The sequence below is a fragment of the Typopeltis vanoorti genome, chromosome 9 (genome assembly GCF_054136105.1).
Source record: "Typopeltis vanoorti isolate ZY-2024b chromosome 9, IOZ_Tvanoo_1.0, whole genome shotgun sequence".
NCBI lineage: Eukaryota > Metazoa > Arthropoda > Arachnida > Uropygi > Thelyphonidae > Typopeltis > Typopeltis vanoorti.
Window position 1 is genome coordinate 79,947,985 of NC_143557.1, and position 24,568 is coordinate 79,972,552.

The following is a 24,568-nucleotide window of genomic DNA, read 5'->3' on the forward strand; positions in this document are numbered from 1 at the left end:
TGTTTCCGCCTTGTATAAGTGGGGTAAGATTTCTCCTTTTATCAGCGCACCTTCACAGTATGATTGCTCTGACAACACTAGTTTGAGCCTTACTAATAGCTTGTAAAGTGTGGGAAGTTCGCTCTAGTTTGAGTGACAGTTAAATCTGGAAGAGAATTTCAAAATGACTTCCGGTAGTTGTGAGCGGTTAAAAGCAAAGCAAATCACACACGGAATTTGAACTCCTGCAATGATTTGAATTTGTAGGTTAATCTCCATTTCTGTTTAAATGTTTTCCTTCTTCAGAGATTTGACTCAACACATGAATGGTGCAGCCCCCTTTATTTTTGGGTGGGATTTACGGTAAATCCAAATTTAATTTATAAATCGCATGTTGGTAGGGAGGGAACGGAAAGGAGGAAGCAAACAGTGTTTCTTCTCATAAGTAGATCTGCAACGTATGTTAAATACGCAGCCCCTATATAATTAATGGAGTGTGAAATGTGAATATGAACACAATTATTTTTCCTTATCACGTACATATTTTTCAATCTCGTGCTTTTTTTTTTTTTTTTTTTTTTTTTTTATTAAGAAATAATCTATCATGTTCTCGACAGAACATTCTAGACCAGGGATGCACAAACTTGTTAAGGCCGAGGGCCGCATAGTTCTACTGTTACTTATGGAAGGGCCGCCAAAAAAAACTTAAAATTATCTATCATATATTGTTTATTTTATTTATACCTATCATAATTGTTACAAAAAAGGTAATAAAAAGTAAGTAAATTTAATTTGATGCGTGACATTGCATTGATTTGATAATTGTTTTGATTGGTTCGAGTTTTGTAGTAGCCAACCGCAAAATTGATTATAAATTTTCATCAGTCAAGCGGTTCCTATTTTTCGATTTGTTAATATTCATGACTGAAAAAGTTTGTTCAGTTTGTTCTGAAAAAGCTTGCACATTTTAATGCGTTATCTAGAAACCATTTATAATTGTTTTTATCGACACAACGATAGAAGTTTAATAAATTGCCTTCGTTAAATTTATTTCGCAGGCTCTCATCGTTTTGAATGTCGATGAGTTCAAGCTGTGCTGATTCAGATGCATTTTCGGGCAAAATAATAAAAAGATTGCTAAATAAATCTAGCAACGGTTTCACTTTTTTAAAATCAGAAAACCGATCCTTGAAGGCTGATATCAAGTTATCAATCTTTTCAACATACACAGTTTTGAAGTTGACATTGAACTTTTCAGAAACTTTCTTATAATTAGGAAAATGTATGTAATTCCCTGACTTCAGTTGGATTTGAAATAGATTTAACTTGCACTGAAAAGACAAAATGTGGCCATAAAGTTGAGTAACCAATTGATCTTTGCCTTGAAGTCGCGTATTAAAATGATTAGTAATGCCAACCAGAAAGGCTAAGTCACATAACCAATCTGGATTTTTTATGTCAGGGACATTTTTTTTTTTTTCAGTCATGAAGATTTCAATTTCATCAATTAAATTTAAGAACCTCTCCAATGTTTGTCCACGACTTAGCCACCTCACTTCTGTGTAAAAAATTAAGTCGCCATGCTCACTTTCAATGTCTTCAAGAAACTTTTTAAATTGTCGGTGATTAAGGCCACGGGATTTTATAAAATGAATCGTTGAAACCATTATAAACTTTCATGACATGTTCTAATCCAAGTTTCTTAGGGCACAAGCTCTCCTGGTGGATTATACAGTGGAATTGTATCAACTCATCGTCGTGCCGTCCCAAATGCTGTTTCAATAATGTTACCAATCCAGAATTAGCTCCTATCATGGAAGGGGCTTCGTCAGTCGTGATACCTGATAATTTTGTCAGATCTAAATCAATTTTGGAACACTGTCCCAAAAGCCCAGTGAACATGTCATTACCTTTCGTTTGATCTGACAATGAACTCATTCCAATCAGCTCCTCACTTACCTCAAACTCTTGCGTTATTCCACGTGCAAATATTAACACTGGGCTGTGGAAGTATGTCAGCTGATTCATCAACAGCTAATGAATAATAGGCAAATTTCTTCGAATAAGATGTTAATTGGTCCTTTACATTTTCCGACATTGCAGTAATTCTTCTTTGCACAGTCATCCTGTTTAACTGAATTTTCTCAACATCTTTGGTTGATTCAGGACAAATTTTTTTAGCAGCTATCTCAAGGCAATCTTTAACGAAATCTCCGTCTGTAAATGGTCGGCACCTTTTTTGCTATAAGGCGAGATATTTCAAAACTTATTTCTGTTGCGATTTCCGAATCTTGAATAGGTTTTGTAAACATCACTTGCTGACCTGTCAATTCCCGTTTCAAAAATGAAAGCTTTTGTTTACGTAGTTCTTCGGGTAGATTTGAAAATGTAGAATGCAGACTTTCATAATGTCTCCTTATATTGTATTCTTTTGGTATGGCTACAGCACGTTTGCAAATCAAGCACACGATATTATTAAACGACTGCACAAAACCATATTTTTCGGTCCAGCTATCCCGAAACTACGTTTCCTGCGTGGCTCTGCTTTATCCATTGTAGAATTTATTTTTTTACCGTTTCCTAGGGATGATAATTAATTGTAGCAACCGCACCTACGAAAACAAAATACTCATATGAAAAATAGACGAATTATAAAATTTGTTAACATTATTACTAACCGATTATCATAAGTAGACAGGCAATCGTGACGTCACAGCTACTTTGCTTTGCGCATGTACCATTTTTAAAAATTACCTATCGTGTAACTTGTTAAAGTTAAAATAATACACGTTGAGGTGGACCGCCAGCAAATCAACGGAGGCCGCATGCGGCCCGCGGTCTGTGCATCCCTATTCTAGACTTAAAGAGAAGTAATGCCGATAGGTGGCGTGAATATATGTGGTCAGAATATCGCCAGGATTGTCATTCCAAATTTGTTTCACTGTTTTTGTTTTATTTTCTGTTTAATTTTCGTTATGCACTTGTCAGCGACAGCGTTTGTGTATAGTCCAGACAATCTTTTGTTATATCTGCGCTAGTTTTATAATTAAAAAGAGGCTGGAAAATATTAAGGAATGTTGCTCAGATATAACTGTATATATGTATATACATACACATTGAATTTCGGTATATTGTAATGTGATATATATTGTTGCCTTGTGTGTTTTACGAATATCGGAATATTTTTTAGAAAAAAAAATTGACTGACTGCTTTTATTTTAGCATTTGAAGGTGTCTTATAAACCTTCCTAGACTTTTTCTTTTATTTTGACAAATAACAATGTTATTTACCGGAAAATATCAGTCTACGAACTCTATTTTTTTTTTTTTTGACAGCCTCCATATTTTATTTCTTAACTTTATTAACAGTTTAACTCTGTCAATGTTTTTCCAGTGGTCAGTAATCCCATCAGCCAAGGTAGCACGAGTGTATGGCGCTGCCACTGCATTACAAGGAATCCTTTACGTAGCTGGAGGACATGATGGTAATTGGAATTTAAGTTTTGTAGAATCCTTCAATCCTGAAACTAAACAATGGCAAACTGTACATCCCATGAATTCATCACGTGTGAAGCTCTCAATGGTTACTTCTGGCGACTTTATATACGCCATGGGCGGATACAACAGTACTACCATTCATTCAACAGTGGAAAAATATGACCCTGAAACGGACACTTGGATTCCTGTTCCTCGTATGCACACGCCCAGATTCTTTGCTGCAGCAGCCGTAAGTAACATTAATATTTCCCTATATTCTTCTTCTTCTCTCGAATAATTTCTGTACTTCTCTGCGTAATAATAATGATGAAAATTTTGTTTGAGACAACAAACGGACGTGACGTATCGTTTCCATGACGACTGGTTTGCTTTTAGTAGCGATATATGCTCGATTTCAACGTGCAGCGTTTCAATCCAACTTACCTACAAATATTCTTTTCGATTGAAAAATAATAATTATAATCTGCAATAAGAGTTAGGGATATTGTAGATAGAATATTTTGAAGGAAGAATCTGAATAGGCGTCAGGCTTGGCGAATGCAACTATTTTATTTAAGAGAGTTGATTTGTTTTAGACTAGTGGTGAAAATCTTTACTGGGTCAAGAACATAAGAGAAGCAAAACAGTATGAGCACTGCATGTTATTATATTTTTTAATGAAAATAAAACGATAATGTACTTTTTAGAACGCCTATTTAATATACACTGCTTGGAAAGAAGTTAACGGACACCCCACATGTGCAAGGTGCATCGTGCCATGTAACGAGTCACATGCTTGTAGCCGGTATAAATTGGAGAAATATGATGCTCTCAGGTCAGTGCAACTGGGTGAAATGGCTTACAGAAGGGAACTGACAGAGTTTGAAAGAGGCGTTGTAATTGCATGCCATGTTACAGGCCTATCTGTTCGGTAAATTGTTGACAAATTGGGCCATCGCAGATCACCAATAAGTGATACCATACTGAGATGGAAGCGTAGCGAGTCAACTGCAAGTGCTACCCGCAGTGGACCGATCCGCCATCCTCGCCAAACGTGACCACAGCTTCTACGAAGGATAATATGTAAAAACTGCTTCGTCGATTGACGCGTTGAATTCCTAGCTCCGGGCATCGACTGGAACACGAATCTGCACAAAAACATTCAGAACTGAGGCTCACAACCATGGGTTTCCATGGTAGGACCGCAATATGCAAGTCTCACATTACCCTAACCAACATGCAGCGTCATCTTCAGATGCAAAGAGCGTGTACAATGGGACGTGAAAGTTTGGAAAGCTGTGCTATGGAGCTACAATTCACGCTACACCATCTACCGAGCAGTTTGATAGGTATAAGGGTGGATTCCGGGTGAACGTCTCTTACTAGAGTGCGTAAGCCCAACTATGCATTTCGGAAGTGGCGGTGTGGTCCTATTTTTCCTCAGACCTCTGTTTGTGGTGCTCTGAACACTGAACTTCCAGAAGTATCTGAACCTTCTGCAATGCAATGCTTCCTAATTAGTAGGTTTTTACGGAACTGACCATTGTCTCTTTTCAGCAGGCACTGTGTCATAAGGCTGCTGCTGTAACTGCGTGGTTTGAGGACATAAACGTGACCACACGTGACTGGGCTCCACAGAGCCTTGATGTCAACCCTATTGAACATTATATATATATATAAACTGACTAAAAATCCGAGAATTATAACAAATTGAGATTTATTTGAAAACGCAATATCTTTCGTCGGGATTGACTTCATCAGGCGTTAAGAACATAGAAAGCTATTAAAAGACACTGAAAGCAAAAACATTGAGACACTCTAAAGCTATACAATTATAAAGCTATAATATTCGACTGTAAATTACAGTTATTATGAACTTGAGCTATAGTCCGTGTTAGAGTTCTATTGTTGTACACTTGTGCGTGTGTGGAACCACGCAATCTCTAGTATCTGATAGTAGAGCTGAAAGAGTTAGGCAAATTAAAGCTGAGATTACTGTTCATATCCTCATTGTGGCAAATATGTAGGTTTGAAGTTGTTGTCGAATTTACTTCATGTTGGCGGCTTTCGTTGTTCGTGTTTATTGAAAACAGGACATGGCCTGATATATATATATATATATATATATATATATATATATATATATATATATATATATATATATATATATATATATATATATATATATATATATATATATATATATATATATATATATATATATATATATATATATATATATATATAATGAACATATAATATATATTGAACACACATATATATAGATATTGAACACACACACATATATATAATGAACACACACACACACATATATATATATATATAATGAACACACACACACACACATATATATAATGAACACATACACCCATATATATATATTGAACACACATATATATAGATATTGAACACACACACATATATATAATGAACACACACACACATATATATAATGAACACACACACATATATATATATATAATGAACACACACACACACACACACACACACACACACACACATATATATATATATATATATATAATGAACACACACACACACACACATATATATAATGAACACATACACCCATATATATATATATATATATTGAACACACATATATATAGATATTGAACACACACACATATATATAATGAACACACACACACATATATATAATGAACACACACACATATATATATATATAATGAACACACACACACACACACACACACACACACACACACATATATATATATATATATATATAATGAACACACACACACACACACACATATATATAATGAACACATACACCCATATATATATATATATATATATATTGAACACACATATATATAGATATTGAACACACACACATATATATAATGAACACACACACATATATATATATATATAATGAACACACACACACACACACACACACACACACACATATATATATATATATATATATAATGAACACACACACACACACACACATATATATAATGAACACATACACCCATATATATATATATATATATATAATGAACACACACACACACACACACATATATATAATGAACACATACACCCATATATATATATATATATATATATTGAACACACATATATATATATTGAACACATATATATATATATATATTGAACACACATATATATATATATTGAACACACATATATATATTGAACACACACACACACATATATATATATATATAATGAACACACACACACACACACACATATATATATATTGAACACATATATATATATATATTGAACACACATATATATATATATATTGAACACACATATATATATATTGAACACACACACACACACACATATATATATATAATGAACACATATATATATAGCGCCAACATGACATCCGTTTTAACAGCCTCACTTGCCACTATGCTGCAAGAATTCAGCAAGACATGCCCCTCAACATCTTCCAGAAAGAGATTCCTGCAAGGCACTCAAAACATTATATATATATATATATATATATAATAAACCCTGTGTTTCATAAAGTATACAGTATAGGGTTATGCATGGAATAATAGCATATCGGGTAAATGGCCTCCACCGCTTTGCTGGCACATACGCACTCTTTTGTCGAAATTTTCCATGACGGTTTTGCATAAATGTGGCTGAATTTCGTTGATACAGCTCTCAATTTCCTCCTTCAAGGCGTGGGTGGTCGTGGGCTTGTTGGCATAAACCTTAGACTTCAAAAAACCCCAAAGAAAAAAGTCCAACGGCGTTAAGTCATATGATCTGGGCGGCCAATTCTGATCAACAAAATGGGAAATTACACGACCAGGAAATGACTCATGCAGTAATTGAATTGTTTCTCGGGGTGTATGGTATGTGGCACCGTCTTGTTGAAACCACATGTCGTCCACATCCATATCTTGCAATTTAGGCACAAAAAACTGGATTATCATGTTGCGATAGCGAGCACTGTTATTAACTGTTATTGCCTTACCAGCCGCATTTTCGAAGAAGAATGGACCGATGATGCCTCCAGCCCAAAATCCGCACCAAACAGTGACACGTTGTGGATGCATTTGTTTCGCAACAATCACTCGTGGATTTTCTGAACCCCAAATACGACAATTTTGTCGATTAACGAAGCCATCAAGATGAAAATGAGCCTCATCGCTGAAGATGATTTGGTTCGAAAAATAAGCATCCACTTGTTGTTGTTGTTCCATAATCCATTCAACGAACTCTTTTCGCTGTGTGTGTGTGGTCATTTTTAATAACCCTTAACTGTCAGCTGTCACGGTGTCTTTTTTTTTTCTCGTTGGCAACACTTTACCGCACAAATGGCGCTAAATTTAAATCTTGCGTGAATTTTGGGACACCCTGTATATATTGAACACACACACACACATATTGAACACACACATATATATATATCGAACACACATATATTGAACATATATGCAGTGGTTACCCATTAAGGCAATGAGGCACGTGCCTAGGGGCCTCAAGCTTTGGGGAGCCCCAAGCCAAGACATTTTCCTATAGTGTTTTAAAATAGATTAATATTTTCAGTAAACATCATAAAAATCTTGATTATTTTAAGCGAAAAAATTTTCAAAACAATTATTACGTTTTAATACGTATTTTGAAAAGCGCGCACTATCTACGCTTTAAAAATGCCGCAATATCAATGTCGGCGCTAGTTGACAAGCTTCGTATTTTGAACAGCACGCGCTATTACGCTTTAAATTAAACCGCTTATCAATGTCGGCGCACGGCGCTGTTGACAGCTTCAAGGTCACGAAAACTGATTGCATTGCCGAGATAGGAAGTTTCGCCTGGTTGCTCCTTAACTTCATTTGTTATTGAATCGTGTAAGAGTGAGGTGTTTGACTTTTCAAAAATAACATTTTAGTGTGACTTTTCATGTTTTCATTATTTGAGTGTAGTGCAAGTAAAAAAAAAAAAAAAAAACTTTGTAAAATTGTAAAAAAAAAAAAAACTGATAAAAAAATAAAAAAAAAAGTTTTATTTATCATCCTTTAACAGGCAGAAAAATCCAGAAGTTCAAAAGTACAAAATTTCATTTATTTGCCGCCTTTTATTTTTTTTTATGGGGAAGGGGCAAATATATATGATAGATTAAAGATAGTTGGGGCCCCTAGGCAAATTATATTATTTGCCTAGGGGGGCCCAACTGTCCTTAATCCGCCACTGTATATATGGGATGAACTGGAGCGTCAGGTGAAGTCAAGGGACGTCGCCCCACTACAATCCAGGACCTCATTTACATGTCTACAGGAAGAATGGTCCAAAATTCCCATTGATCGCTATCGTACGCCTGTGGAAAGCATGCCCTGCAGGAAGGAGGTCCTACATCTTATTAAGGTGGGAGCCATGGTTGTTTGTTCCTCACATTATGGCGTTCATTGACTTCTTTTCAGCAATCTATTAGAAATTGGATTTAAAAACTAATATACAGGGTGTTCGGGATAAATTTGACAGTTTCGTAAGGAAAAAGAAAATCTTCTTTGTATCTATTAAATTTAATGAATTGACAAAAAAACATTACAGGCAGAGTTAATTACAATACTATCAACAAGATTTACTCAAAATAACCACCATTAGCATCGATCACAGCTTCAATTCTGCTTCGGAACCTCGAACAAGCTGATGCTACAGTCTCCCTGGGAAGGGCCGCAAAAACTGTTTTAATTTTATCCATTAACTGGGCTTTTGTATTACTGGAAGTGCGATTGGTGTCTTTTTCAACTGCGCCCCATACAAAATAATCCATGGGGTTAAGGTCTGGGGAGTTTGGAGGCCAAACATTTGGACTGGTGAAGTCGTAGAAATTTTCAGACAACCATTTTTGACTTTTCCCAGAGGTGTGGCAAGGGGCCGAATCCTGCTGCCATACATACGGCCTACCATTGGCTACCCTTGTTATCCAGGGCTTGACTACAGTTAGCAACTCCACGAACAAAGCCCGAATTCCAATGCCAGGGTTCTTCAACACCTGTTCCTGCAGATTTGCGAGGAATTCTGCTGTACGAACGCAATCAGATCGTCTGCTAGGGATCTTTCTTCTTGCTACATCCTCGTAGTCACCATTGCAAGTCTCTAGTTCATGCCTGATTGTTTTTACTGTATTCAAGGAGCATTGGGCAGCAGTCGTAATATCCTTATTTTGATGGCGGGCACGAATCATCATGATACAAGTTATTCTCTTCCATGATTCAGGTGGGTTCCAGCTATCCATCCTTTCTGACATCTTGTATATGAATGAAGAAGGGTCCAAACTTTTAAATGAAGAGAAGTGTGTGTTAATACATGTAACTTACGGAAAAATATAATTAATTATAAATATGTCAAATTTATCCCGAACACCCTGTATATACACATATATATGAAAAAAATCTGTTACTTCATTTCTATTATTATTACTTTTTCTTATTGTTAAATATATATATATATATATATATATATATATATATATATATTGAGTTAAATTGAACTCGTCCGTTGAACGTTTGCCAGTAACACCATAGATTCTTATCATGCTACTATGCCATGTACCTATTGAAATATATATATATATATATATATATATATATATATATATATATATATATATTCACAATATACTCCCAATATATATTCCGCTGGAGTACAATTACCACATGGATAAACTGTATGAAGTAATTTAATTCAACGGACTCATAATACGAGGTAGCATTAATTTCAGTTTTATTGAATGAAAGTGTTTTCTGATTTGCAGGCAATAAAAAATTTCATATACGTCTTCGGTGGCATGAACACGTTGGCTATCCACTACAGCGAATTTGCCAATGTCGAGAGGTACAACTGTAAAACCGATCAATGGTCGGAGCTGCCAAATTGCGATGCAAACCGTGCAGGAATGGCTGCTTGTGTCATAGCCGATCTTCCGTGTCTCGAAGATTATGTGCTGACTGACAGGAGTAAAGTGCTCGAGCTAAAACGAAAGAAAATTATGAAAATAAAGGGAAAAGATGGAAAAAATTATACTAACTATACTCCAGAACTCTCACTATACTTTTTGTGAGAGCATTTTGACAAATACTGCTTTTAAATATTTATTTATAGATTACAAATATGTGAGGATTTTCTATAAATAAAAATTAAAGTTTTGTTTGCAACAGAAATGGACATTAAATTATTGTCTTATGTGAGCTCTGCTGTTCAAATCACTCAAACTGATGAGCTACGATATCTCGAAATTCCCAGTATATTTTAATAACTCTGCACCAGAAGTTAATGGTACTTTTTTAAATGGACAGTTTATTAGATCAGTAAATTACAGGTACATCTATTCTTAGCTGATGTGAGTGAAGCTAAACCCTTCACCGCCATGTCAGCTAAGTCATCCTTAGTTAAAACCACAACAACAAAAATGTAAATATTCCTCTTGTATTACTTCGGGATTGGAACCGGATCTATTCATTATATATATATATATATAGAGAGAAAAACTTTCTCACAACAAAATGTAAATTCATATGCAAAGTGGATATTAGATCCACAAAGCTAAATGTAGAAACTATGAAATTTTCGTAAGTTGACCAGAGAGCTTGCGGAAATACATTTCTCGGCATTCACGAGTTGCTTTAGTGTGGACTACTTAAGACTAAGGCAACTCGTGAGCCGAGGAACTGAATAATGCATAATATCATTATGCAGCTAATTCCAGGAGCTTTAATTGGTGCAATCTATTTGTCAAAAAAAATCCTACGATATCATGGCATTACTTTATGGTGAAATCGGTATCTGAGTTATTTTAATTTCAATAAAATCCAGAAGAGAATGGAATCCAGGATTGAAAAGTGAGGAAATAAAATATTCGGAGAGAATTTTTATACACTTCACTAGAAGTAACTCATTTTTACGCACATAAATATAAAATCCAGAAGAGAATGGAATCCAGGATTGAAAAGTGAGGAAATAAAATATTCGGAGAGAATTTTTATACACTTCACTAGAAGTAACTCATTTTTACGCACATAAATATATATAAATATATATACACACGCGTGGCACGAAAAACCACTATTGGAGACTAATGACTCAGTGGTATCGACAGCTACCGCTGAGCCTAGAGAAAAGAACTTAGAGCCCTCTGAAGTCGAAAAAAAAAAAAAAAAAGCAAATTCTGTAAATAAATATATTTTCATTTACGCAGAAACAGACATTAATATAAAAACTCATGTCCGGGCCCAGAGAATTTGACCTTCCCTTCACCCCGGTGAAATATATTTCTGAACAGACAGTGCCAAGAAAATTGCTATTCACAGTTTTCATCTTGGTACACTCTTTTCGAAATATACACACACTACAGAATGTGGAATATTCTGTAAAGTAGAAAGTGACCTAGATATAAATTATTACGGGATTTTTCTGCAGTGATCATTTTTATATTTGTTTGCATTCGTATCAGGAAGTATTTTTTACTGATCGGATAGTGAGCAAGGCATATATTCGACTTAATACACTATAGTATCAATGTGTTATATGTAATACATTGCAGACTTAGGAAAGATTGTGTGATTAGTAAGGTGCAAAATCTTCTAATTTTGTCTCATGTGATCGAATATCCTTTTATTACCGTAGCTCAGAACCAAGATATTAACATCTCGGTTTTAATCCGATCTAGAACGCGAAGAACCTTTATATATATATATATATATATATAGATTTGCATCAATTGCAGGCCAAACTTGACTTTTAGTCTGTTTGCTTACTTGGGAAATGGAGTAAAACCAGATTTAAAATTACTTGGTATCTTTAACATATTTATACCCAAGGTATAAATACTTTCTACATTTATATCTCCTCCAGAGATTTTTATTTAATAAGGTTAAAACACCTTATGGTAACTTGTTTTGGCGAAATACTTACAAGCTCTGTACTACTAAATCTTGGTATTTCTAATTCTAGCCTAGCTCCCACTGACGAGACCTTAATAAAGGTCGAAACCGGTCTGGGTAGTGGCCCCTTGCCTTTAATAATACAGAACATCATACATCCCCTTCTTGGAGATGTGTTTTGGCATTAAGGGTAAATATTAAGATTAGTGATCGGAGCTTGTTCCACCTTTGCCATGAGTTGCCCTGGTCCTGCACTACCTGTGGGATCAGTTAGACTTGCATCAATTGCAGGCGCAAACTTGACTTTTAGTCTGTTTGCTTACTTGGGAAATGGAGTAAAACCAGATTTAAAATTACTTGGTATCTTTAACATATTTATACCCAAGGTAAAAATACTTTCTATATATATAGCTTTTCAGATGAGTTAGCTAGAGTTCTAGAAACCGCACTTATCCCGATAATTGAGAATTCAGCGATATCACTTGACGTAACCGGAAGTGCCGTTATTACTTGCTTCCCTCGTTACTCAGCGTTTAAGTAACGCTATATATATATATATATATATATATATATATAGCTTTTCAGATGAGTTAGCTAGAGTTCTAGAAACCGCACTTATCTTCGATAATTGAGAATTCAGCGATATCACTTGACGTAACCGGAAGTGCCGTTATTACTTGCTTCCCTCGTTACTCAGCGTTTAAGCTGCCGAATTTTTTTTCCCCCTGAAAGCGATGTCGTTCGTTTTATTTTTGAAGTAGGAGGGGTTAGGTTTTTTCCCTTCGAGACTTTAATTAGCGATCGGCTTCTGTAATTTTGAGGTTGAATGGTTATTGCAACGTGATACCGCCAAGGGATCCAGGGACTAATCGCAGGAGGACATACTTTACTCGGCTACACGTGTTTCCCCCCACCTTACTAAATTCTCCAGCTACACCTTCCGCACTTTTTCACGTTTGTATTCTGCATTTTTTGAGGGGAGTTGTGTTTTTCGTTTTCTAATGAACTTTTTTGAATGACTTTTTTTTTTTTTTTTTTTTTTTTAAGCTGCGAGTGTTTCCTCCCCTTGACTGGAGGGTAGTTTTCTTCGTATTCTGACTAGTACCTGCCTTTTACATCTTTTAAACCTAAATATCACCGATTTGTTTCTCCGTGGTAGATTTTTACTGATATTTGGAAAGAAAACGGTTATTTTACAAATATGTAAACTTACCCGTTAATAAACTGAAACTCACTTTCTCATCAGTGAAGAAATGTTTATTTTTATCCGTTTCTTCTTGCTGGTATAATAAATTTTAATTCTCACTGATGCCAAGTTCAGCATGCGATTGAACAGAAGCATGTAATATGAATTCTAGTTGATGTATTAACTTTTGTCTGAGCAATGGTTGTTGCCTGTTTGTTGCGTGTTATGGAAATTGTCCTCTGTTCATTTTCTTTAATGCACTCAACTGTTTCGTATACAGCCAGGTCGCGATTAATACTAGTTCGAATAATGCGAATCAAAGTTCAGTTAGTGCAGTTCAGGATACTGGGTTACCAGTAGGGTTGTAAACGCTATCGCGTGTGTTTTCGCTATAACGTTAATTTTCGCGATTTGTTTTAATCGTTTTAAGAATAATTTTATCTGAAGACTCAAATATAAATATGAGAGAGAAAAAAAACTAAGTTTTTTCTCTCTCCCATATTTAATGGGACTGAACGAGGTCACAGCAACCCTAAAATAAGACGATTAAAAAAAAAACGTATTTTTTATCCTTTACCGTAATATTTCTTTAACATTTTGTTAATGAAATATTGCGGTAAAGAATATTAGAAATATATTCGAATTTTAATCGTTATTTCCGTCAAGCTGGAATAATTACCATATATTTTAATAATTATTTAGTTCGAATAATGCGACCACTTATTGGGATTCATCTGCATATTGAGTACAACATGGTTTGCTGTGATGTTCGTAGCGCAAACTTATCACGTAGTTTTCTCAGTTATCAGAGACAGCGAGATTCCTAGAATTGTACACAACTAGATGGGAAGGCTCCGCTTCCCGAAAGTTTGGTTTTTTCCCTCCCGCGAAAAATGCACGCTTGTCAAGACATCTTAGACATGCAGCAGCTTCTTAGTCTTCGACCCGAATTCTAGACACTTATCGACGCACAAAACATTGTTGTAGCACATTACTGCATGGGACGAATTTAAGTCGTTTCTTGAGACCCGGGATACGCGAGGTCTTAAGGAATTTGTTTTAGTTTTGTCGCAGATAAGCGCATGTCTATTTTACAATATTGAATTTAAAAAAAAAAAAAAAAAAAAAAATTCAATCTTGGCATGTATAGACAGGATTGCATTTCAACCGCTTTGTTAGAACGGTTTGCATTAAAAGTTACAGCTAATAACGCGGTACTCCTCAAATTTCGGAATCACTTTTATATCGGACATTGCAATGGTCCCTAGCGATCATTTAACTACTCATGAGTTAAACTATAAATGGTTAATCGTGTTCGTATTTTATTGTAATGTATTCAGTAATTAAAGTTGTTCACTTGTAATTTATTGTAAAATAATTGCTTTTAATTATCCTTATCTAAATAAATTTAATTCTCCTAAATTACCTTTTTTTTGAAGGTGGTGGATATTGCCAGTGTTAAAGTTTTCCAAAACACTCTGCCCTAAACAGCACTTTCATCGGATTATGATGCACGAAGTGGTTCAGCAATATCGAAGCTCACGGGCAGAATTCGAGTTGTATGTCAACTCAAAAGTTTGTATGCGGTTAGAGTACTCCCCCCATCCTATTTTCAATGAAATCACTGACTGTATTTAGTTTCACGTTTGTCTTATTAATTACGAATTTTTGCGATTTTCTCCAATCGTATCATTCCTTACATGAATAATAGAACTATAGCTAAGAAACTTTGTAGCGATGGGAGGAGGGAAAGCTCTGTTCATCGAATTTAGAATGAATCAAGTTATTTGCCTTCTCCCCACAGATTCGAAATTAAGTTCAGCCGAGATGTAGATGCTGGCATATAGAAATAAATGTAATGCATTATCCAAATGCTAACATGAAAATTCTAGGTATAAATACAATTTAAATTGGAAATTAGTTCAAATTCTCACAGAATGGAATGTCAAATTTATTAACTTAGAATAATAGTTTATTCAATTATAGGTTTATCGTTAACTTTGTGTCTGCTGAAGCTTTTCATTCGATTAATGGTTATTGAAAGAAATGCACGTATGGTTGATACAAAGCCTATTTATATTCTGATTTTTAGATAAAAATTTCCAAAAACACGAAGAATGAAATGCGATTTGTTTTTGGTCAGGCGTTGTTTGGTGGAAATCTTTAATCTTCTTTCGAACAATACCTTAAACATTATATTTTTTATTAGAATTTATTCATAAATTATGTAGTTGTAAAATTTAAGTCATTTTTTAAATTAGTTTTTGCTAAAATATCTTTATTACCTTATAATACATAAAAAGTCATTTAATACTGGACGCCATGTAGTGTTGTCACAAGTCTACAAATTTCAGACATTAAGATTGAGAAGATAAACATGTTTTGCGTCTCACTTTATCTTTAAATGCTCAAAATTTAAAATGTTCAGTCTGTAGCTATTACCTTAGGCCAGTTAGTTGATTAAACTGTTCATTTTCTTCGTGCTCATCTGCTCAAGCACTAATACACTGATCACGTAAGACACAAAACATAAATTCAAAAAGCTTTATGAACGTCAAGAATTGCCTTGCCGTCAGTCATTTAACCACCAAAGCCATACAGTGTCTTTCCTTGTCGTTTAAGGGCATATACAACATCCATTGCAGTCACTGTTTTTCTCTTAGCATGCTCAGTGTAGGTCACAGCATCTCTAATGACGTTTTCTAAAAAGACTTTCAATACCCCGCGGGTTTCTTCGTAAATCAATCCGGATATACGTTTCACACCTCCACGACGAGCAAGACGGCGTATAGCAGGCTTGGTAATACCCTGGATATTATCTCGAAGAACTTTACGATGGCGCTTTGCTCCTCCTTTTCCAAGACCTTTGCCTCCTTTACCACGACCAGACATTTTAACACAAGCAAAGCAAAATTCTCAACTTCACAAATTACGTATACGCGGACTTGAAAGATAAATCTATCGTTAATTCAGAAACCATGAGAGGACGTGAGAGAAAGCCTTGTTTATATTTCGTTGAAAACCAATTGCATTCTAGAATGTATGACGTCATAGTAAAATCTTGTATCCAAAGTACTTTGGTTAAGGTTGCTATTGAATTTACTGCTTTTTACTAAGCACCTTGAATTCGATAACCAATTTTCATTTCGAAGTAATTTTGTTTATTTTTGTGTGCGTACTTTTGTGATGAATCGTTAAGGAGTTATTATACAGTTTTTTTTTAATGTTTTATTACTGCAGTAGTAGAAATTTGCTTTCGTTTAGATCACCATTAGTAGCACTACAAAGCAGGTAAGTTTTGTATATTTAAAACTAATATGGACGAAGAAGAGGTGAACGCTCTGCTTCAAAATCTCGATCATAAACATGTTCTCAAACTATTCAAAAAAACTTGTGCACATAATCGATGTCAAATGGTAAAAACATCTCAATTTATTCACTGTAATATCAAATGCATCTTATGTTGAAAATAAAAATTCTTAACTCAAAAAGAAACACATCAGTTAGAATCTCGGAACAACAATGGTGTTATCGTCTGCTGTGGTTTCTTCCTCTGAAACTGCTACCATGGAGGAAGAAACCTCAGCAGATGACCAACACCGACGAAAGAATTTTTTTTACCTCCAATCATTCTGCGTGACAAAGACAGTTTGAATGAAACAGCCACATGCTACCAAAGAGCAAAACAAAACAAAACAAAAAACTTTTCCTAAGTAATAAATAAATAAAGATGGAGGTATCAGGATACAACCTACTTCAGTTCCAGATTATTGCAATCTATCCAAACTTCATGACAATTTATGAGTTTACACGCAGTAGCGAGAACTTAAAAGTTGTTTAAGAGGCGTTACGGAATCAATCTCAACAGAAGAGGTGGATGCAGACCTCATTAAACAAGGGCTCCACCCGATCAAAATTAGTAGGATGTATCACTAGTATTAGTAGAGATTAACAAAAACCAGAGAGAAATATATAAGATCACATCAGTATGTGGCCTCATAATCACCCTCGAACCCCTTCGAAAGAGGGCTTCAACAGGATAGCGCAACAGATGCAGAAATTTGGTCATGCTCAAACATTATGCAAAGGTGACTACAGATATATGAAGCACGGTGAGAACCATCCAACTAACACTTGTAGAAAGCCCACGACCATACCTGCCAAGTGCACAGACTGCATCGGGCCTCACCCAACAAACTATAGAGGATGCAGTTTTCATCCTAACAACCGATTTGCGGGGAAAATAAGCTGCTCGAACACAGTATATGCAGAAATAACACGCCTCATACAAACTCCCTGCACCAACTGCAACCAAGTTGTTGACACATTTCATGATATTGGTTATTTCTGTTATGAATGTGGAACGGATCGCTTTCAAGTTTTGTGAGCTGGCTTAACTTGCCAAAGTTAAGCATTTTCTGGTGCATCTTGTGGACAGAATTGATGTTTATGTTTTCGTATACTGGGCTACACTGTCTTTCCAGGTTGTTAGCAAGCACTTTTGTTTTATTAGCGTTTGAATATACCCCATGTTCGCCTTATATTGCGAGATGTAGTCTGCTTCTGGTTAATTGTTAACTTATTTGAGTGATGGACTGAGTTCTTGACTCCTTATCCCTTTATCTGAGTTCTTGTTTGTGGGTTGGGGGGGGGGCTAGTGTGGGTTCTTTACCCTCTCTTTGTGAGCGTTTTGTGTTGTTTCAGCATTCTTTCGCAATGAAGGCTTTCGGTCTTCTATGCTTGAAGTGGTCCGAGGGTTTGTAATCAGCTGCTTGTCGAATTAGCTGATTTGGATGGTTGTCTTTGACTGTTAAGAATTTTTTTGCGATGCCTGTCATGGGTTTTGATGTCTGGCAAGTTAGCTTCTCGGTGCATCTGGAGGTTTCTGATGAACCAGGGAGCACTTAGCGCCATTCTTAGGCATTTGTTCTGGATAATTTGTAGTCTTTGGATGTTTCGTTTAGTCGTGTTTCTCAGGCTGGTGAGGCGTAATTTAGTTGAGGTCTTATTACTGAATTGTAGAGGAGAATTTTGTTGTTTATGTTTAGGGGGCTGTTCCTATTCAGGAGTAGATAAGTTTCCACTAAAGCCAACCAGACCATAGCTGTGCTATGGTCTGGTTGGCTTTAGTGGAAACACTATCGATGTGCGTGTTTTATTTCCGCTGGGAGTCTGTTTGGCGGTGCACGTGTGGTTGTGTTTGTTACACAGGATATTTCTGTCAATATTTGTTTTTCAAATTTTGCCACTGCCTTTTCTATTTCTTCAGTAGATGTTATATGGTACTGGGCCTATGTTTTCCTGGAAAGCTGAGGAGAGTTGTTAGGTCGTGTACGGTGCCTAATTGCAGTATGATGGGGGGGGGGGGGGGGTTGTAGTCCGAACTCATATCGTTTGATCGCCTGTATTTGATAGCCGTGTGCTGCTACGTTCTTTAGTATTATTATATCAAGTATGTTTGGACAGCCATTGGCTCAGTAGAATGTGGGCTCTCTGGGTCGTATTATTGTCATATTTCTTGTAGTAGCATATGAGTTGAGTGTTCTGCCGTTGATGTAGTAGTCTGCTGCTGGTTTTCTGCTTGTTTATTTATATATCCTCTGAATGTACGATGTTGCTGTGACGTGTGACCGGCATTGATTTAGTACTGTAAATTTTGTGCATGTTTTTAGTATATTTTGTATTATGTTGTTTAGGTCAAGCATTGTTTGCTTGTTTGTGTAATTTTTTTAATTCTTTTTGGTAAGTATCTTTTATGAAACTGTAGTGGCAGCGAATGTGCAAGCATCTAAGCCTAATTTTTGCTTCTCTTTGTAGAGCTCATTTCTGTATGCGCAACTGCTAAAAAATTATGTTGACAGTATCATGAAACTAAATCTTGTTTAAAGAATTGCTTGATAGAAGTATGTTATTAAGTTTAATGTTAGTTCATTACTAAAATACTATCCATGGTCAAAAGTATAAATCAGGTAGGCATTGGTGGGATGAGTAGTAGGATTAAGCATGATCGGCAAAAAAAAAAAAAAACATAAAATAAAATAAATAAATAAAATAATAATGTTATGGAGGATTTATAAGGAGAAAGATGATTGGTAAGCTTACAAACAGTACAGTGCTCAGGCTAGAAAGGTGACCAGCATAGTAAGGAAGGTAAAAAATCAGATTATGATAAGACTTTAGCCAAGCAGGTCAAAGGAAATGCCAAGGAATTCTTTCGCTACGTGGCAAGTAAAAGGAAGAATGACTTTGGAAGGATAACTTGAGTAAGTGCTGATGGTAGCGAGGTGACCGAGGCATATATAAAAGCAACTCTACTACTCTACAAAGTCTGTTATCCAAGCGAGGATATTTTTGTTTCATGCAGCAATAACGGATATGAGAATAATGAATCAAAGGTATTTGAGATATTGCATAATTTAAATACAGATACTGCCTGTGGGTTGGGATGGGATATCAGGCTGTTTAGCCTAAGTCTGAGCTGTAACAGGTCCCTAGGGAGTGGAAGGAGAATAAAATAGTTGCTTTGCATAAAGGAGGCTCTAAGACTGCAGTAGAAAACTACAGACCAATCACCATCTCTGGAGTGGTAATAAAAGTATTGGCGATTTGGTTGAAGAGACAAAATTCAGGAATCTGAATGGGTGGATAAGAATATGATACTCTGTGGGGAAGGAGCAGCATGGCTTTGTTAAAGATTGGTCTTGCCTTAATAATTTATTAATGTTTTAAAATAGAGTGACAGCTCAGTTGAACAAGAGGAATGGCTAGTGTTAGATTTTGCTAAAGCGTTTGGTGGGATACCCCATAGAATGCTATTTGGGATGGATGTTAAAGTGGTGATGTGGATAGGAGAGTGGCTGATTGAGAGATAAAGAAAACGTAGTGTATGGAGGAACAGAGTCCAGGAGGAAGCAGGTGAGCAGTGGTGTGTTGCAATGTTATGTGATTGGACCATTACTGTTTAAATTACACATAAATTATATAGGAAAGGATTTGAATGGAGATATCCAGTTTTTTGCATATGATGCAAAGATGGGTAGCATAATACGTACTTAATCAAACCGATATAGAGTGTTTGCAGGATGATTTAAATAAGCTGGCAATATGAGCAAAAAATAATGGATATCAGTTTAATGTAGAAAAAGTGTAGTTATGCACTTTGGGATTAAAACATTACAAGCTGTGTGTCACATACATGGAACCGTACACCAAGTTATTGATTCGGCTAGACAGTTGAAATTTAAAGGGCATATTGCAAGTGTAGCGACACATTAGATCACGTGATTCCAAGAATACACGAACTAGCAGGCATAGAGAAATACAAAGCAGGTATACCTTGGTCTATGCATAGACCGAGGAATTTAAAATGTGTTACGGGTGTGATTTCAGAACGGTAATAGCTACCGTTGTTATTGCATTGCTATGCGTAACTGTATATCGTGAACTGTTCTCAATGAGATGACATTGAGAACGGTGAAGAAAAACTAGTTGATAGGCAAAAAAGAGGATACACGATAGCATGATATAGGTTATTATACGGGTTATATGTGATCGACTAAACGCTGTTTTCAATCCGTAGCAGGGAGAAAACGAAGAAAATATCATTGGAATTGTGCAAGAGTAGGACAGGGTTTCTTGTTTCGAGGGTAGTGAATGGGTGGACCGGGTAATTAGAGGTGTTTGTGAGTCCGTCAGTGAATGAGTGTAAGGGGATGCATGCTAGGCATTGTGTTGATGGACTTTCAGAGATAAGTCTTCTGACTCCATGGAGATACTTGTAATAATAATAATTATTATATTAATTAATATAAGTTACCAACATAATTAATCTTATTAAACTAATATATTCCACCTAGAATTGCAAGTGTTACTAACATATCGTTCTGCCTTATTGCCACGCTAATATTGTAACATTCTTGACAAGAAAGGAAAGCTGAAAGCCACAATTCTTGTGAAAACACAACCATGAAGTGGGACAGAAATTGGTCTAACAAAGGTTCTTCAATCCGTAGATAACCAATTGGGTGGCACGAAACAAAGGTCTCTAAGATACCAAGCCAATTTCTGGCTTCCTGTCAGACCGTGGAGACTTAAGAAATAAGATAGCAATAAATAAATGCTACAGTTATATTCATAAGCATATAATAATTATATGCTTATGAATGAGTAAGCTGTTCTTCGATCTCTATTACAATTCCTTTGTGAAGGCGGCAACTAACATTAAGTTAGATTAAGCAATTTCTGTAAATCACACAATTCCCATCCCTTCCAAAAACTGTTCTGAAAAAATGAGACGTAAGATGAAGAATTCATCATAACATATTAACAACGTAATAACTTGCGTTAATTTTAATGTCTTTATTTGTAAAAATTTTGGCTAATTTTCATAGCCATTGTGAATACAATTATAGGAAAACACAAAAAAGAAAACATCAATTCAATTGAAAGTATGTGATCCAATGTGCGCTATCGGCTGCAGGAGAATAATTCCATCTGCATTAATAGATATTCAAACTAAATTACCATGAAATAATTTAGTCGATAAATTGTTATTAAATATAAACAATGAATCAATTACAAATTAAGAAACACATTAATAGTGAGTATTAGTCAGTATAGCTTTCCAAAATTGAGAAAGTTTTAGGCAGTCGTTTTCTGTTCACGTTTGTGTTGTGAATATGTGCTTCACAGCTTTCTTTGTACAGTCTTTCCAGGAGAAGAAAACTTTTGTGTAACACTGGTTTTGTCCCACTAAATCGTGTGTTTGTTTTGAAGATAATGCGTGGCTTGCTAAAACGGATGGAGCTATTCTCCTGCAATCGACAGTGCACATAATATTTGCTGTTCTATTTTTTTGTGTTTTTCTATAATTGTGTTGACAATAATTATAAAACTTAGTCGAAATTTTTACAAATAAAGACAACGTAAGCGATTCCGTTATTAATATGTTATGATGAATCCAAAAAAACTATGTGTGCTTTTTCCATTCAAGATATTTCACCTGTGCAATTCTTAACACTGCATAAATCTGTCCTGCCTTAGAGCACTGTTCTTTTACAGACTCACTGCAGTCGTTTTCTCATAGACCTTTGTTTGTGCTCCAAAGATATATTTGTATAGGTAATGACTAAAATTAACACACGTGAACCACAGTAGTAGGTTTTTTTTAAATACAAAAATAAAAAATAAAATAAAACAATAAAAAAACCGTGTGGTTCATGTGTGTTAATTTTAGTCATGAATTCTCCACAGGTTTCTTTATATAATCAAATGTATAGGTAATGTTTCGTTGAACTAGAATATGATTCCAATATTCCACTTTCTTCAAACGGCCGAACACACCACCACCAGCCAGTCAGCTGTTTTTCAACATTCACTCTGAAAATACTGAGCCAACTGCTCATCATCCTCTTTCATATGTTCTACCGTGGTTCTCTTGAACAGGCCTATGTGGGAAGGACTGCATCCTTCACTTGTTTCACAAATATATCAACGGATTCCTTCTTTCTTCTTGACATTGTCTACACTCGTCATTGATGTCTCATAGGTCTCGCAAATGATCGTGTGTGGGATTGATATTAAAAGAAAACTCAATCATTCCATACCTCTACATAAATTCACGTAGTGAATTTCAATTCTGAAGCTTACCAGTTTATTCTGACTGTTAATACCTTGTTCTTCATTAAAGTTTGCTATATTTCATTCTGAGATGAAATCTATTAAACTTTAATGAAGAACGTCATTATGTTGCATAGAATATATAAATATATATTCCGTTTTAGATGAAATGTATGCATTAGAAATATTCCTCTTTTCTATTGTATAGAACGAACTTTCAGAAATTAATTCTGCTTAAGTTAATTTGATATTCAGACTGATTAGAAGTGAGTCGACCTTGATTGGGAATCTTGCTATCCGTTTTGATGCAGGTGTTTCCAATTACAGGAATCACTAAGTTTCGGAAGGCACATTTAACGCGCTGGCTTCCGATTGGCTGCAATACCATCTCAGAAATTATCACTTGATAACGTTAGAGCTGGAAAAAAAAATTGCCTTTGTTATGATGCGGGTTGTTTTTGATAACATCAGTATCTCCAAGCTTCGAACCGTACATGTGACGCACTGATAATTGCCATGATAGTCTTCCGATTAGCTGTATGCACTATCAGTACCGTCGACAGGGTGTAGCATAGCTCAAGGAGCGGCTTAATAAGGGCGCTCGTTCAGTCATATTGCGGTAAGCGCAATATGGCTGAACGAGCCATTGTAATTTCTTATTGGCAGCAATGACCCAAGAAAGATTGGTTGGTATAGCAACTATATCAATAGACGCGAACATAGCTTGTAATTTAAATTTAGAAAAGCTTATAAACAGGTTTATTGTGCGATATCCCTGTAGAGCAAACATTTAATTAATATTATTATATAATCGTTTTGCATTAATGTTTCTCTTGTAATAAAAACAAAATAGCAATTGGAGATTTTCTTCTATTTTTGTCTTATAAATCATCAGGAGCGATATTTAATTGTTTGCCTCAGGGCGCGATCTAATATGGCGACGGCTCTGTGCACTATCAAAAATGATTACTTAATAAGTCCGATGTGCCAGAGGGGATGTAGAGTTCGTGTGTATGTTAGTCGAGGAAGGGTTGGCTGGTCAGATCACTAGCGTGGGGCATTACAACTTGGTGGGAATTGGAGATTGTTAGTTTTTTTTTTTTTGAAGAATTATTTTTTTTAAAAAAATCAGTAACTATGTTAAGTTGAATAAGAAGTTATTATTAGCCACGGAACCTCAGATTATACTAATTTCATGATTATAATGGTGTATAACAACAATAATATGAGGGATTTCAAGTGCTCTTGATTTTAATCTCTTAAGCAAGCAAGATTTTATTACAGATCATTCTCAAGGGGATTAAAACCAAATTTGTGAAAGAGATGCTTGCGGAACAAGCATCTCTTTCAAAAA

At 35.4% G+C, this 24,568-nt stretch overlaps 2 protein-coding genes across 5 annotated transcripts in view; one reads left to right on the forward strand and one right to left on the reverse strand.

The window, feature by feature from the left end:
- LOC150103189 (kelch-like protein 38) overlaps positions 1-24,568 on the forward strand; it is a 161,907-nt gene that overhangs the window by 101,369 nt on the left and 35,970 nt on the right. For 3 of the 4 annotated variants that reach the window (XM_090397751.1, XM_090397750.1, XM_090397754.1), the window contains 2 exons: positions 3,374-3,706; positions 10,286-10,685. In XM_090397751.1, the coding sequence (XP_090253877.1) occupies positions 3,374-3,706; positions 10,286-10,591 (639 nt within the window). In that variant the 3' untranslated portion in view covers positions 10,592-10,685. Of the gene's footprint in view, positions 1-3,373; positions 3,707-10,285; positions 10,686-24,568 lie in introns of those variants that run through there. The other variant, XM_090397753.1, reaches the window with a different exon arrangement.
- On the reverse strand, positions 15,845-16,541 carry LOC150103193 (histone H4). The gene has a single exon (XM_090397675.1). It carries the CDS (start codon positions 16,486-16,488, stop codon positions 16,177-16,179), a length of 312 nt encoding a protein of 103 aa, XP_090253801.1. The 5' UTR covers positions 16,489-16,541; the 3' UTR covers positions 15,845-16,176.

Bases quoted from the DNA above. Each gene is read 5' to 3' on its own strand.
- LOC150103193 (XM_090397675.1), bottom strand. From the start codon at position 16,488: ATGTCTGGTCGTGGTAAAGGAGGCAAAGGTCTTGGAAAAGGAGGAGCA.